Source organism: Amia ocellicauda, chromosome 7 (assembly GCF_036373705.1).
Source record: "Amia ocellicauda isolate fAmiCal2 chromosome 7, fAmiCal2.hap1, whole genome shotgun sequence".
NCBI classification, from domain to species: Eukaryota; Metazoa; Chordata; class Actinopteri; order Amiiformes; family Amiidae; genus Amia; species Amia ocellicauda.
This window is the reverse complement of record NC_089856.1, coordinates 30,606,132-30,621,079: the sequence shown is the minus strand read 5'-3', so window position 1 is coordinate 30,621,079 and position 14,948 is coordinate 30,606,132. Positions and strand designations below refer to the sequence as shown.

At 39.8% G+C, this 14,948-nt stretch overlaps 1 protein-coding gene across 6 annotated transcripts in view; it reads right to left on the bottom strand.

Moving 5' to 3' along the window:
- Positions 1 to 14,948, bottom strand: part of farp2 (FERM, RhoGEF and pleckstrin domain protein 2) — a 60,878-nt gene that overhangs the window by 29,748 nt on the left and 16,182 nt on the right. For all 6 annotated transcript variants that reach the window (XM_066709114.1, XM_066709116.1, XM_066709115.1 and 3 more), the window contains exons 3-7: positions 8,216 to 8,320; positions 805 to 847; positions 634 to 712; positions 414 to 511; positions 133 to 247 (exon numbers count right to left, since the gene is read on the bottom strand). In XM_066709114.1, the coding sequence (XP_066565211.1) occupies positions 133 to 247; positions 414 to 511; positions 634 to 712; positions 805 to 847; positions 8,216 to 8,320 (440 nt within the window). The remainder of the gene's footprint in view (positions 1 to 132; positions 248 to 413; positions 512 to 633; positions 713 to 804; positions 848 to 8,215; positions 8,321 to 14,948) is intronic.

Here is a 14,948-nt window from a genome sequence, read left to right as displayed (position 1 = left end):
CAAATACAATTGTGTAAAATATTTCAAAGAGCAGAGAACATATTTTGTAAGCCTGTACAACACAGTCCATAAAGTGAAAAGCAAAGGGTCTGTAGCAGATGCATGGTAAGGAAGGGGCTCTAAGGGACTTACAGGTGTCTTCGGTGGAACTCCATGATCTTCTCCTGCACTTTCTCCTGGTTGGGCAGCAGCTTGTTAGTTTTCAGGTGCTCTCCGTCAGCCACATCATCATAGTCTCCAATCTCGGCTGGATACAAACAAGATTGGGAGGGGGTATTAGCACTCTGCATGCATTCTAACCATTTTATCATATACAGAAATGATACAACTGTTCTTTTGTCAGAGCAGTGTAGTGTGTATGTAAACCCATGTGAATCACAGGCATTTTCAGCTTTCCTGGGTGCTGTACTCACACTGCAGGAGATGAGAGGCGAGCAGGGCGGCAGTGTTCTCAGTGCAGGTCAGCTTGCCTTCGATCAGGTCTCTCTTCATCTGGAGAGCAAACAGGTACCTGAAGGAAGATAAGAATCCTTTCTATTATCATTCATTGTTAATCCATATGTATGTCCCTTCAGCATTAACTCAATAAAAAAATTATCTGCTTATGTTCTACTTGGGCTTGTTCTTGTGTACCTGGTGTACTCCTCTTGCAGCTGGCCAGGGTCTGGGGGGAAGAACTTCACTGACAGCCTGAAAAGAGTGTTCTTGGGCCCTAGACAAAAATAACAATACATTGTAAAAACCCGGTAACAAATGAAAGAAAAAAGTAAAATGAGGACATGTATAAATAAACATAACACTTACTTCGGACCTGTTTTACTATGAGCTTCATTGGATCCAACCACATCTAAAACCAACAAAAAGAAGAAATTGAATTAATTAGTAAACAAACATATAGCACTCTCACCCTGCCATCACAGTGTCAATAATAATGGTTTTGGCCTCTCTGTTGACTTTCCCAGGCAATGCCAATTTGCCAACATTGAATTTGAAACAGTGTGCTCACTATACAAAATATTATGGATTAAAATAAGACGCTATTATTTAGCGGAATTCTTTACAAACTTACTGTACTTTTGCTTTCATGACAAAAGTCAAATATAAACTAATGTCTGAGCTGGACAGAGTGCTACTTATTTCTTGGCAGACGTTGGCAGACGTTATTTGAAAAGGTGTTGCTGAAAATAAGCTTGAAAGCTATGAAACCCATGAAACCCATTTAGTGTGTTAGGGGGTGACAGCGGTGCTTTCTGGGGAGGAATTACACTAGGCATGAGGAGCCGTCTGCATGAGAGGCAAAGGGCTGCAGTGCAGGGCAGCACATAGAGGAGCCCCTCCTTCCCAAGCACATCTGGACCTGATAGAGTGAGGAATGCACCTCTGTCATCACAGCCCTACATTACACTGTAAACAGCAGAGTCACTCTCCTCCCAGCAGCTTTCACCAGCACGAAGGCTGCAAACTGGTTTTGAACACACAACTTCAAGCGGAGACCACATTATCGTGAAAGCACCCACTCCCAATCTGCTGAAGAATTAAAAATCTATCCAGAAATACAGCACATTTTCAATACTTCTACAGAATAATTAATCACATCCAACATGAAAATGAATCAACAGAATGAATTCATTTTTATAATGATCAATTAATGAAAACAGACTATCATTAAACGCATACCTATGTTACCTGTGTTAGGTAACTAGAATAATTACACGAAAAAACAAAACATTGCACAGTTTCACATGGTGGTGATTATTCCTGCCTTTAATTCATGTACACATGTCAACCCAAAGTATGCATTTTGGGGACTACTGTGAGGTGCTATTTGGAAAAAATACTAGTGTGAAGGGCCAGATGCCACACAAAAAAAAATTGACAAATATTTTTTATATTTATTTTTCAACTAGAGAAATGTAACTATAACTAATACCCCTACAGTATCATGTAATCTACTATGTGTACAATGTATCAATTTCCAGAACATCAAACATTGTCCCCAACACTGTGGAAAATGACTTGATATTTGCATGGTCATACAGATTAAACCATCATACAAACATATATCAAACGTATCCACACATGTAGAGAGAACTCAGATATTCTATAAAATTGACAAATCCCCCCACGGACGTAAAACTTTTATCTCGGTTAACGAAATCTTGTATGGGTTAATATATACCTAAAGGCACCAGATAACTAAACTTAGGGCTGGGCGATATGACTTATATGACTTCTCTCTTTTAGAAGTTTGGGTGATACACAAAATAAGACCAAAGACATTCAAACTACAAGTATTTCGTTAATCATGAAATATGCAAAACCAACAAATACCACATGCAGGCTGTCATGGTAAACATAGGCGCCTACGCTCAAGGGCTTCAGCCCCCACCACACAGTAAACAGGCAGTAAATAGCCCACACTGATGAGTCTTAATCATTTAAGGAAGAAAATAACCACCCCGGCACCCTCTTACTGGAGAAAAACCACCGCTTCCTTGTCCTACTGGAGAAAACAGCGTCAGCGTCACTACGATAGTTGTCGTAGTGGGTTAGGGTTAAAAACTCCCCCGGGAATTTCAAAACTCGGTGCCTATGATAGAAAATATATGCAGAATGCACACATTACAAGCGCAAGTGTTGTGTGATTACTATTGTCAGAATGTGTTATGTTGTTATGGGATAGATATATATATGTATAGATATATATATAGATATATATAGATAGATAGATAGATAGATATAGATATAGATAGATATATATACACACACACACATATACAAAGTATTATTTACGGTCACATAACAACAATACAAGTCATAGTAATCACGCAACACATGCGCTGTAAAATGGTATACATTCAGGTAGATTTACCAAATCCGGGTTTATAGTGGCACATTTAACATCTGCTAGACAAGTACATTTCTTCTCTGACTGTCGCATTTCGATTCTGCTTACCGGTACAGCACGTGTTAATACAAAATAGTTATAATAATAAAAACTGTTGTACCACTTCATCTTAATATAAAGAAAATGAAACTTTCTGCATCTGTTTGTATTGCTTTCCAATGTATTAAAATGCAAACAAACTTTATTATTCTTTAATTGTATACAAATTATATACATCTAAATTGGCGGGGGTGGGGGGCGTGGTCGCGTATTGTTGGGGGTGCTTGCAGATCGAGTTTAGCCCGGCGACGAGAGCTGGGCGGAACGTGTGCGCTTGTGCATTAAAGTATCTTTGGTTATTTTGGTTATTCTGTGTCAAGTTCACTCTCCTACATGTTTGTTTGCGTTTCTGAATGCACATTTCTTGCCTGCATCCGACACGTGAGGAAAAACCAGGAAGAACGCAAAGCATCATCCAAATGACAAAAAACATATTGCCGTAAAGAGTGGGATTTGCGACACAACGAAAAAAACAATAGAGCAAAAAAAGCCTATAGATCATCACACGATATATATCGGCATATCGCACAGCTCTAAACTTACACAAAACTTTATCAAATAAATACACAAACTAAATATACAAGTCCTTACATACTGTGTATTAAACATAAGATCAACAATAACAAAGTTTTTAGATGTGAGCACAATTTGAAATATTGCTAAATTTGAAAATATATATAATACTAAATTCAGTACTCAAATACTCTACTTTTCTTAAAATGAAACCTTGGCTTGTGTAGATACACCGATCAGCCATAACATTATGACCACCTGCCTAATTTTGTGTAGGTCCCCTTTTGCCGCCAAAACAGTCCTGACCTGTCGAGGCATGGACTCCACTAGACCTCTGAAGGTGTGCTGTGGTATCTGGACATTAGCAGCAGATCCTTCAAGTCCTGTAAGTTGCGAGGTGGGGCCTCCATGGATCGGACTTGTTTGGCCAGCACATCCCACAGATGCTCGATTGGATTGAGATCTGGGGAATTTTTAGGCCAAGTCAACACCTTGAACTTGTGATTCATCAGACCAGGCCACCTTCTTCCATTGCTCTGTGGTCCAGTTCTGATGCTCACGTGCCCATTGTAGGCGCTTTCGGCAGTGGACAGGGGTCAGCATGGGCACCCTGACTGGTCTGTGGCTACGCAGCCCCATACGCAACAAACTGCGATGCACTGTGTGTTCTGACACCTTTCTATCAGAACCAGCATTAACTTTTTCAGCAATTTGAGCTACAGTAGCTCGTCTGTTAGATCGGACCACATGGGCCAGCCTTCGCTCCCCACGTGCATCAATGAGCCTTGGCCGCCCATGACCCTGTCACCGGTTCACCGCTTTTCCTTCCTTGGACAACTTTTGATAGGTACTGACCACTGCAGACTGGGAACACCCCACAAGAGCTGCAGTTTTGGAGATGCTCTGACCCAGTCGTCTAGCCATCACAATTTGGCCTAGGGCTGCACGATATTGGAAAAAACTGACAGTGTGATATTTTGGTTTTCTGCAATATATATTGCGATATGAAAAAATACAGGATGACTTCACCAGATGACTTGAATAGCTCTATTTGAGAATAATTAATTATTCTAGAATGATTGGGGTGATTTTGTAGGGAACTGCATCTTCATGGAAAAATAAAATTAAAAAAGGAAACTGAAAATGACTTTTTACTTATTTTGGGTAGTTTATTTTATGATAATAATTAATACACTGTTTAATTCACCATGGTTCCATTGTATTCATGTAACACTATTCTATCAATTCAGGCTAAAGTCAATGATGTAACCATGATGATATTAATAATGCATGTTGCTTACCCAAAAATAATGGGGCTCATTTATGAATGAAGAAGTGTGGTGTCTAGAAAGGATCCAGGAGATTACAGGAGGCTTTATCTCTGTACTCCAACCAGGTTAAAACAGAGCATTACACTAAGGAGGAAGTTTCATTATCACAATAGGGAATTAATGTGAATGACAAAATAAGTCATTTAACATTTGATTACATTACAAATTAAATTACAAACCTCTTTTTTGAAAAAGTCTGTTGTCGCTGCATAATATTCCACTTGTGACAGCTGTTTCAACTTGTGCCTTGCATTTCTCGTACAGCTCTGGGATGGCAACTTGAGAAAAATAGTTGCGTGATGGCATTGCATACCGCTTGTCAAGTGACCGGATCATGTTTTTAAAACCCTCTTTGGTAACCATGTTAATTGGTACCATGTCTTTCGCGAGGTAATATGTTATTGATCTGTGATTTCTTTCTCGTATGGTGTAAGACTGGCAAAGGCATCCAACATAGTTTTTTTTGCTTTGGACGGCATTCAGATCTGGCTTTGCACTCGTCATACAAGGATTTGTGGTGCCGACTTAAATGATCAAACAAATTGGTCATGTTGCCTTGTGCTGTGGCAACAATTGCAAGGCTCTCTCGACAAAGTACCTGTCTTTGGCCAACATCATCCTGTCTGTAGTCGAAATATTTCCATATAACTGACGATGCATTTCTCTTAGCAACCAAATTCTCCATTTCGGTTCCTCGCTCATCATTTCGTCCTGCGCAAGCAGAGCTGCATGTCAACAACGTGCAGCAACGAACTCCGTGTTTTTAAATAATAATAATAATAAACTGTATCCAAGAACCCATAAATCGGAGTAAATTACATCATATCAGACAGATATAATGCTAGTTTTCCTTTTGAAAAAAAATAATATTGTAGACTGATATACACTCACCTAAAGGATTATTAGGAACACCATACTAATACTGTGTTTGACCCCCTTTCGCCTTCAGAACTGCCTTAATTCTACGTGGCATTGATTCAACAAGGTGCTGAAAGCATTCTTTAGAAATGTTGGCCCATATTGATAGGATAGCATCTTGCAGTTGATGGAGATTTGTGGGATGCACATCCAGGGCACGAAGCTCCAGTTCCACCACATCCCAAAGATGCTCTATTGGGTTGAGATCTGGTGACTGTGGGGGCCAGTTTAGTACAGTGAACTCATTGTCATCTTCAAGAAACCAATTTGAAATGATTCGACCTTTGTGACATGGTGCATTATCCTGCTGGAAGTAGCCATCAGAGGATGGGTACATGGTGGTCATAAAGGGATGGACATGGTCAGAAACAATGCTCAGGTAGGCCGTGGCATTTAAACGATGCCCAATTGGCACGAAGGGGCCTAAAGTGTGCCAAGAAAACATCCCCCACACCATTACACCACCACCACCAGCCTGCACAGTGGTAACAAGGCATGATGGATCCATGTTCTCATTCTGTTTACGCCAAATTCTGACTCTACCATCTGAATGTCTCAACAGAAATCGAGACTCATCAGACCAGGCAACATTTTTCCAGTCTTCAACTGTCCAATTTTGGTGAGCTTGTGCAAATTGTAGCCTCTTTTTCCTATTTGTAGTGGAGATGAGTGGTACCCGGTGGGGTCTTCTGCTGTTGTAGCCCATCCGCCTCAAGGTTGTACATGTTGTGGCTTCACAAATGCTTTGCTGCATACCTCGGTTGTAACGAGTGGTTATTTCAGTCAAAGTTGCTCTTCTATCAGCTTGAATCAGTCGGCCCATCCTCCTCTGACCTCTAGCATCAACAAGGCATTTTCGCCCACAGGACTGCTGCATACTGGATGTTTTTCCCTTTTCACACCATTCTTTGTAAACCCTAGAAATGGTTGTGCGTGAAAATCCCAGTAACTGAGCAGATTGTGAAATACTCAGACCGGCCCGTCTGGCACCAACAACCATGCCACACTCAAAATTGCTTAAATCACCTTTCTTTCCCATTCAGACATTCAGTTTGGAGTTCAGGAGATTGTCTTGACCAGGACCACACCCCTAAATGCATTGCAGCAACTGCCATGTGATTGGTTGATTAGATAATTGCATTAATGAGAAATTGAACAGGTGTTCCTAATAATCCTTTAGGTGAGTGTATGTTTACCATAACTACATCGCACATTCTGCAATGTGACTATTATGGATGTGCACATTGCAATGTCGATGCTGAAATGATTTATTGTGCAGCCCTAATTTGGCCCTTGTCAAAGTCGTTCAGATCCTTACACTTGCCCATTTTTCCTGCTTCTAACCCATCAACTTTGAGGACAAAATGTTCACTTGCTCCCTAATATATCCCAACCACTGACAGATGCCATGATAATGAGATTATCAGTGTTATTCACTTCACCTGTCGGTGGTCATAATGTTATGGCTGATTGGTATATATATTCTAAAACATCTTTACTGCTGTGCAGCTGCTGAATAAAGGGTTTATCTTTTTATTACGTCATTGTGAAAAAATATAAAAAATTAAAACATAAGATTTAAAAATGCCATTTTAACAGCTGTCATTATGAACTCAGGCTAGTGGAGCTCTCAAAAGAGGTGCTTTTGTTTCCTGCTTCCAGAAAAATGGCCGCGGCCATAGAAAAGTGTACGAATTTTCAGTTGCTTTTCAAGATTACCATTGATATTGGTTTTGTAATTAAACATTTTCACCACCCAGCAATTATATATTTTATTTTATTCGCCATTCATGTAAGTTCGGTGTGGCGAGCCAAGAGCTGGGCTGGAACGAAATGCAGCAGACACTGGAGCTCTCCAGGACTGGAGTCAGACACCCCTGCATTAGTTTTATTTCACACTACCAGCCTGTTAAGACCAACACCCAGGCCAAGGCAACAAAACTAATATATATAACCTTTACTGTTCTGAGACCATTTGACAAGGGTAAAGCTGTATACCGTACAATGAAAGGCTGAAATACGCCTGTGCCTCAGACATCCAAATGTAGTTCCAACCAAGTTCTCAATTACTTAATTGAACCTTTAATTAACTATTAATTCCCTAAACTTATCTTATTAAGGAAGCAACTTTTTACCAGTTACACAAATTTAAATCAAATACCAGCAAATTCAATTAAGGGTTCAATTAAGTAATTAGAAGCTTGGTTGGAAAAGCAGCAGGGTAGGGGGTCCTCCAGGACCAGGGATGAGAACCACTGATATAGATCCATACATACCTGTAATACATAGTTATGCATTTACAGGAGATTTATACAAAACAATTCCATCAGGAAATGGTAACAAGGAGACAAAACAAATAAGTGGGTCTCCAAGCTCAATTTCAGAGTAAGGATCCACAGTCAGAAAACCACAGAAGTTAGGTCAGAAACAGAGGTGTTTACTATACACATCATGTATTCATTGACAGCAAAGCTGAGAAGATGACAGCAGCAGACTGTACACATACCCAGTTCATCTGCATATTCTGAAACTCCAGGCCGAAGTAGTCGCTCTCAATGAGATTGAACCGCTGGAACACCTCCGACAGCAGGTTCTGACCGTCAGACTTAGACTAGAGGAAGAGAGACAGAACAGGACTGGTTAGACTCAAAATATATATATATATTTTATTCTTTTTTAATGTATTCATGCATTTACTTATCCGTAACACATAGCTCTGCAATACATAGGTCTGCTAGGTCTGCATACCCGGCCACAGTCTTCCTCAGAAGCCAGGACAAGGAAAGTCTCAGGTTAATGGAGGTTATACAATGTACACAAAGGCATGCTTACCTGCTTTTAAAGTATTAAATGACGTTAGTGTCAGGAATATAAGCAGAGAATTATTCTCTTATGATTCAGGGAAAGCTGCATTCCAGAGAGTAAGGATCATGTTTAGTACCAGTAGTAGTAGTTGCTGGCATGTGCACTGGACTTGACAACGAAAACAACAGTTTTCCTGCAATGTGTTTTTCCGGATAGCTACACCTGTAGTGGGGTAGTTGATTTATTAGAGCCAAGTTTCATGGGATACTTCTAAAGAAGAGAAAAGCTTCTGCTGCGTGTCTACCTCTGGGAGAAAATCTGGTGAGGTTTAGCTGTTCGTTCGCTCCAGGGTTTGTTTCTGCTAAACTGAGGACTAATTACTATTTACAGAAAACGCGTTGCCCTTTGGGGTTTGGATTCTTACAACATGTCTTTTTATAAGAAAATTATAGTTTGAAACATCTGGATCATGTTTAAAAAAAAAATATATATATATAAAATAAATCCATGAATGGTCTGGCTGATATTGGCAAACAAAAGCATTCCTCTTATCACAAAGGCTAGTGACAGACTGCACAACGTGCTTTAGATCACTATAACACTAACTGCCCAAGTTGTGAGTTTAATCGAGACATTTTTGGAAGCCGATTTTATTCTGTACTTGACTAGAGTTCAGAAATGTTTCCCAAAACTTTAAATACCATTAAATGTATACGAGAAGCTCATATAGAAATCAGAAACTTTGCAGATGCAACCTGGAAAAGAGATGGCATTAACTGAAACAAGTGGAAACATCTTGGGGCGGGAAATCGACTAAGGCCCGATAATGAAATGCTGAACAAAACTGTTCAAATCAGTATTTTTCCGTAGCGTGTGTATAAAGTGCCAAAGCATTTGTGATCAAAAAGTAGCCAATTAACCAGAGAGATATTTATAGGTGCAGATGCAGGTGGGGGGGAAAACTGCACTGGTTCTGTAATCAATCTGTAGTTCAATCTAATTTCAATCCCATAATAGCACATTTCAGGTGCTGTAGTGGTACCTACTTTTTTCCTTTGGCACAGATGGGAGCACAGATGTGATTAACTGTTAATCCTCATAAAAACAACATTAACATCCATTAAACGACTCCAGAGAAAAGCTTTATTTCTAAACCAAGGGGTACATTTTACTAGATGTGCACAGCATTAGAAAGCTTGAAAAAACACAAGATACATTCTCCACTATTTTCAGACAAGAATACGTATTACTAAAATGGACTGGATGGATATTTTGGCTTTGCAAGAGGCACAACCCAACTAATCAATGTGCTTACTAAAAATAAATCTGTGGAGGAAAAATTTGACCGATTCTATAATTATGGATTTTAGAAATCTTAAGATTTGGACGTGTAACAGCCACTGCCACAAGGGTGGAACGCTGCCTCCATCGTGCACCAGTACAGTACATTACAGGCATATCACAGGGGCTGCATGAAAAATAAAAAACCCAGATGTAAACAACCTTTTATGAAATGACACTACAGGAATTTATGCAGCCCACATTTTATTAATCTTCACCCTAATAAAGTAGCTCTATAAAAAGCTAGGAATACATAGCTGTTCTATGCCCACATAGTGGTATATTATTGTACAATAATATTATCCCTGGCCTCCAAGACAAGTCTTGGAAAATGTATTACAATAAAATAAAAGTAAAGAATTTCAGAAACAAATAATTTCCTATGCTGAAACAGGCTGTGTTTTTGCTAGAGTTCACATTCATACTTAGGGCAAGTTAATTGGGAATAGACAATAGTGTGTGAAAGGCCATCAGTTTAGCTTTACAACAGCTTCCAAACCAATTTCATAGAGCAACTAAACTTAAGTCTTGTTTTTCCATTGTATTGCAAATAATCTTTCTTGCAAAATAGAGGTTTCTTTTGAAGGTGCTGAAAGCAATTTAAAATTGTGCAAATTGAATAGTTGTACTTTAAAGAAAAGAGATGCATTAAAAACAAAATTTAAAAAAATGAAACGCGTGCGCATGTTTTTGCCAGTGCTGGAATATGAACTGTATAAAACATATAATCCTAATAAGATATGTACCACAATAATGCATTTGCATTTTAAAACAATAACTGTAATTACACTGTACAGCATTAAAGCAGGACAACACATGGTTCCCAGGTCAACCCCAATCCAGAACAAATCGGCAAGATAATTTCTTCGGCAGATGTTTCACATAACATGGGACCCTTCCATCTTGTTTCGAAATAAAAGGTTTGCGTCCTTTATAAGAGCATTAAGGTTACAAACGAGAGGAGGCCATTCAAGCCATTGTGCTCGTTTGGTGTCCATAAATAACTAAGTGATCCAAGGATCCTATCCAGTCTATTTTTAAATGTTCCCAAATTTTCAGCTTCACCCACATCAGTGGGTAAATTGTCCCAGATTGTGACAACTCTCTGTGTGAAGACGTGTCTCGTGTTTTCCATCTTGAATACCTTGAAGCCCAATTTCCATTTGTGTCCCCAGGTCCATGCGTCCCTGCTGATCTGGAAAAGCTCCTCTGGTTTGATGTGGTCAATGCCTTTCATAATTTTGAAGACTTGAATCAAGTCCCCATATAGTCTCCTCTGTTCCAGGGTGAAAAGGTTCAGTTCCCTCAGTCTCTCAGTAGGACATTCCCTTCAGACCTGGAATAAGTCTGGTTGCTCTCCTCTGAACTGCCTCTAGAGCAGCGATATCTTTCTTGAAGTGTGGAGCCCAGAACTGCACACAGTATCCAGATGAGCTCTAACTAGTGCAATGTACAGTCTGAACATTACTGCCCTTGTTTTAAATTCTACACTTTTGACAATATACCCTAACATTCTGTTTGCCTTTTTTATTGCTTCCCCACATTGTTTGGATGGAGAAAGTGAGCAGTCCAGATAGACTCCTATGCCTCGGTTCCACTGGCTTAAGCGTCCGTGCCGTGTCATGCCATGCCATGCCAGACGTGTCCTAGAGCTTTTTTTGTAAAACCAGGCTGTTGTGAAGTCCGTCCCCTCTTATGGGAGGAGCAGAGCGATTGTGGGTTTGGTTTGTGTCACTACGAGCGTTTTAGATGGAAACCCAGATCTGCTGTATTTATTTTTTATTCATTAATTTAACTTGGCAAATGGGCACACGTTAACTAAATCATGTTCGCCTTCCTACTGATCGTCTCTGCGGATTGTCCCTGCAGACCATTCACAAAACAACAGCCTGAAACACCATCCAGTTGTTCATAAAATAAAATCGGCTGGTACCGATCTGATTATTATCCTTCAGATTATTATTAACTAGTCAGGGCACTGTACCGGGGTCCTGTGAAATCCAAGTTTTTAATACACTCGGATATTAACTGTAAGCAGTCATTGTTTCTGTATGTGGATTTCACTCCATGCAGCTAAAAAAAACTAAATTTCTTCGTAATCCCCCACAGCACTTGAGATTATGTCTTCCGACATAATGTAGCTGATCTCTTCCCCGTCTGTCTGCAAGTCAAGCACACATCTCTACTTCTGAAAGCGAAGTATTTCCTTGGTGGGCGTGACGGACGCTTATGGCCACGTCTGGCAGCAGATCGTAAACCGACCACAAAATACAGACGAGCCCGGATGCATCCAGACGCTTAAGCCAGTGGAAACACCCGATTAAGCGTCCGGAGCCAGTGGAAACGGGGCACTAGATCTTTGTCATGCGTTTCTTCATCTAGTTCTATTCCTCCCATAGTGTAATTATAGTGGACATTTTTGTTACCTGCATGTAATACCTTGCACTTGTCCACATTGAATTTCATCTGACAGGTATCGGCCCAACAACTGATTATCTAAGTCTCTTTGAATAACCTTTGCTGCCGTGATTGTATCTGCTGAACAACCTATTTTAGTACCATTTGCAAATTTGACAAGTTTGCTAACTATCACAGAGTCCATATCATTAATATAGATTAGAAAAGCAAAGGCCCTAGTACTGATCCCTGTGGAACTCCACTAACAACCTCACTCCAGTTAGAAGCAACTCCTCTAATCGACACCCTGTTTCCTAGACATCAACCCGTTCATAATCCATCTACTTACATTACCCTGAGTACCTACAGCTTCCAACTTGAGGATCAGTCTTTGGTGTGGAACCTTATCAAAAGCTTTTTGAAAATGTATCATATCATATGCTTTTCACATGATCTACAGCTGCAGTTGCATGTTCAAATAACACTAATAGATTAGTAAGACATGATCTGCCTCATCTAAACCCATGTTGACTATCTCCAAGAATATGGTTTTCATTAAGATGCTCATCTATTTTCTGTCTAATAATTTTTTCCAACATTTTACAGGTGATGCAGGTGAGACTGATTGGTCTGTAATTTCCTGGCACAGTTTTGTCCCCTTTCTTTCTTGTGGATTTGCTGTCTTCCAGTCAGTTGGCACATCCCCTGTTCTAAGTGTCATTTGGAATATTTGAGTTAGTGGCCTAAAAATAATCTCCATAATTTCTTTAAGTACTGTTGGAAATATACTATCTGGCCCAGGTGATTTGTTTGTTTTTAATTATGCTAGTCCCTTTAGTACCTCCTCCTCATTTAGTAAGTTGTTGGTGCCCTAAACACTGTCTTTTGGCTTTTCTCCCCTAATTCAACTGCTTGACCTTTTTTTTTGTTACCGAGAAACAGCACAGCCTGAGAAAATCTTTCAGTTAAAAAGTCTATTTCGGTCATGTGTGAATGTTAGTCTTCACCACATCTGTTAATTCTACAGGAGAAGTGCATTCAGGATACATATAAGATGGAAAAGACTCAAAACTTTCATTATAGAGTATTAAACAGTGCAAACCTACCAACATTATTTTACATTCATTTAGGCAGTATTTGTGGACTTAAGATGATGAGCTTACAATATGGAGGCATGGAATACAATGTTCCCCTTAAGTCTGTTTTCCTGTACTGCAACAATGCTTTATTTTGTTTTTAGCCATCCATTTATAAAAATGCTAAAGATATCCTAGTTTTAATTTGCCCCTTGATAGCCTTCCAAATTAAATACATTTCAAACCCAAATACATTGTGGACTTGTACACTGCTATAATTGAATATACCAATTGTACCTAAAATCTGTTTTTTATTCCCACAAATGAAAGATCAAAGCAGTATGATGGGGAAATTGGTTTTAAAAATCACTGTTATTATGGAGTTATTAGAGATGCGACAGAGCCTCTGTAGACACAACAACAGCTTCCTCTGCAGGATTTTTCATAGGCGAGTTTACTGTACACAGACAATCACCCATTTCCTCTCTGTCTTTCAGTCCCAAAGCTCTCCTTCAAGTGGTGTGAGTAAGCCAACCACAGCAGCTGTACCACACAAATCAGGGGTGAGTGAGGCCAGGTGAAAGAGTGAGGTATGCTGTCCAAATTAAGTAAAAACTGACAAACCATGTGGAAAACCATCCAGAATTAAATACCAAATCTACCCTTTAGGAGATCTCCCTAGTATTTGTGATACAGGTTACAGAAACTGTCCTGTTCTGGTGATGATGAAAACAAACAATTTAGCTTTTCTACATGTGTAACCAAAACCAACTGTTTAAACATGCCTTTGCCTCAACAGTAGGGGTCCTCTTCATAGACAGCTGGCTTCTCCACAGCTAATATTAAGGTTAATCAGGCTCAGGGGGTGAGTTTACTGTACCTCCTCTTAAGCAGGTTCTGATGCTGGGGACTTGGCATTACTGACCAACTGCTCCAGTCTGCTGCGTCACCACAGCACTGGGTAAACCCCAATTAGGACTGACAGGCTGTGCCAACACTGACTACACACTGTCATCAGATCAGGAGAGAACCAAAACAAAACGGAACGAACCAGGCTGCTTAATTCCACAGAAGTCACTATTTATTTTTATTGAAGGATTTGACTTTGAAAATACTGCAAGCTAAACACCCTGGTTCTCTTAGTGATTTGTGCTCAGGCTCAGGATGGAAACTAAAACATTTTACTTGGGGTAAATTCTGTACAAAGTCAAGCAGTCACTCTCTATGTGCAGCAGAAGCAAGAGCAGGGGGCAGGGAGGAACTTTGCAATTTCTTTAATGCAAACTGTGCATCCTGGAGAACTGCACTAAGACTGATGTTTCCTAAATACAATTAAAATCCTTGCTATTTAACAGCAATATTCACAGGTTAGAGCATCATAGGCAATACAACAAAAGAGCCTACTCCTGTTGGCATTGCTGAATGGGAAAACAGCTTGGTTTCCAATCAGACAGGTAAGATTAGGGTTCAATTCACCTGTTTGTACTTGCTGAACCAATCCTTGAGCCACCACATCTCAGCCTTCATTGCAGATCCTATAGGGGACACCCCTTCAGCCTGCCCCTGTACCCCATAGAGATTCCACTAAACGCACAACCTTTTCACATACTTACTGTAGCG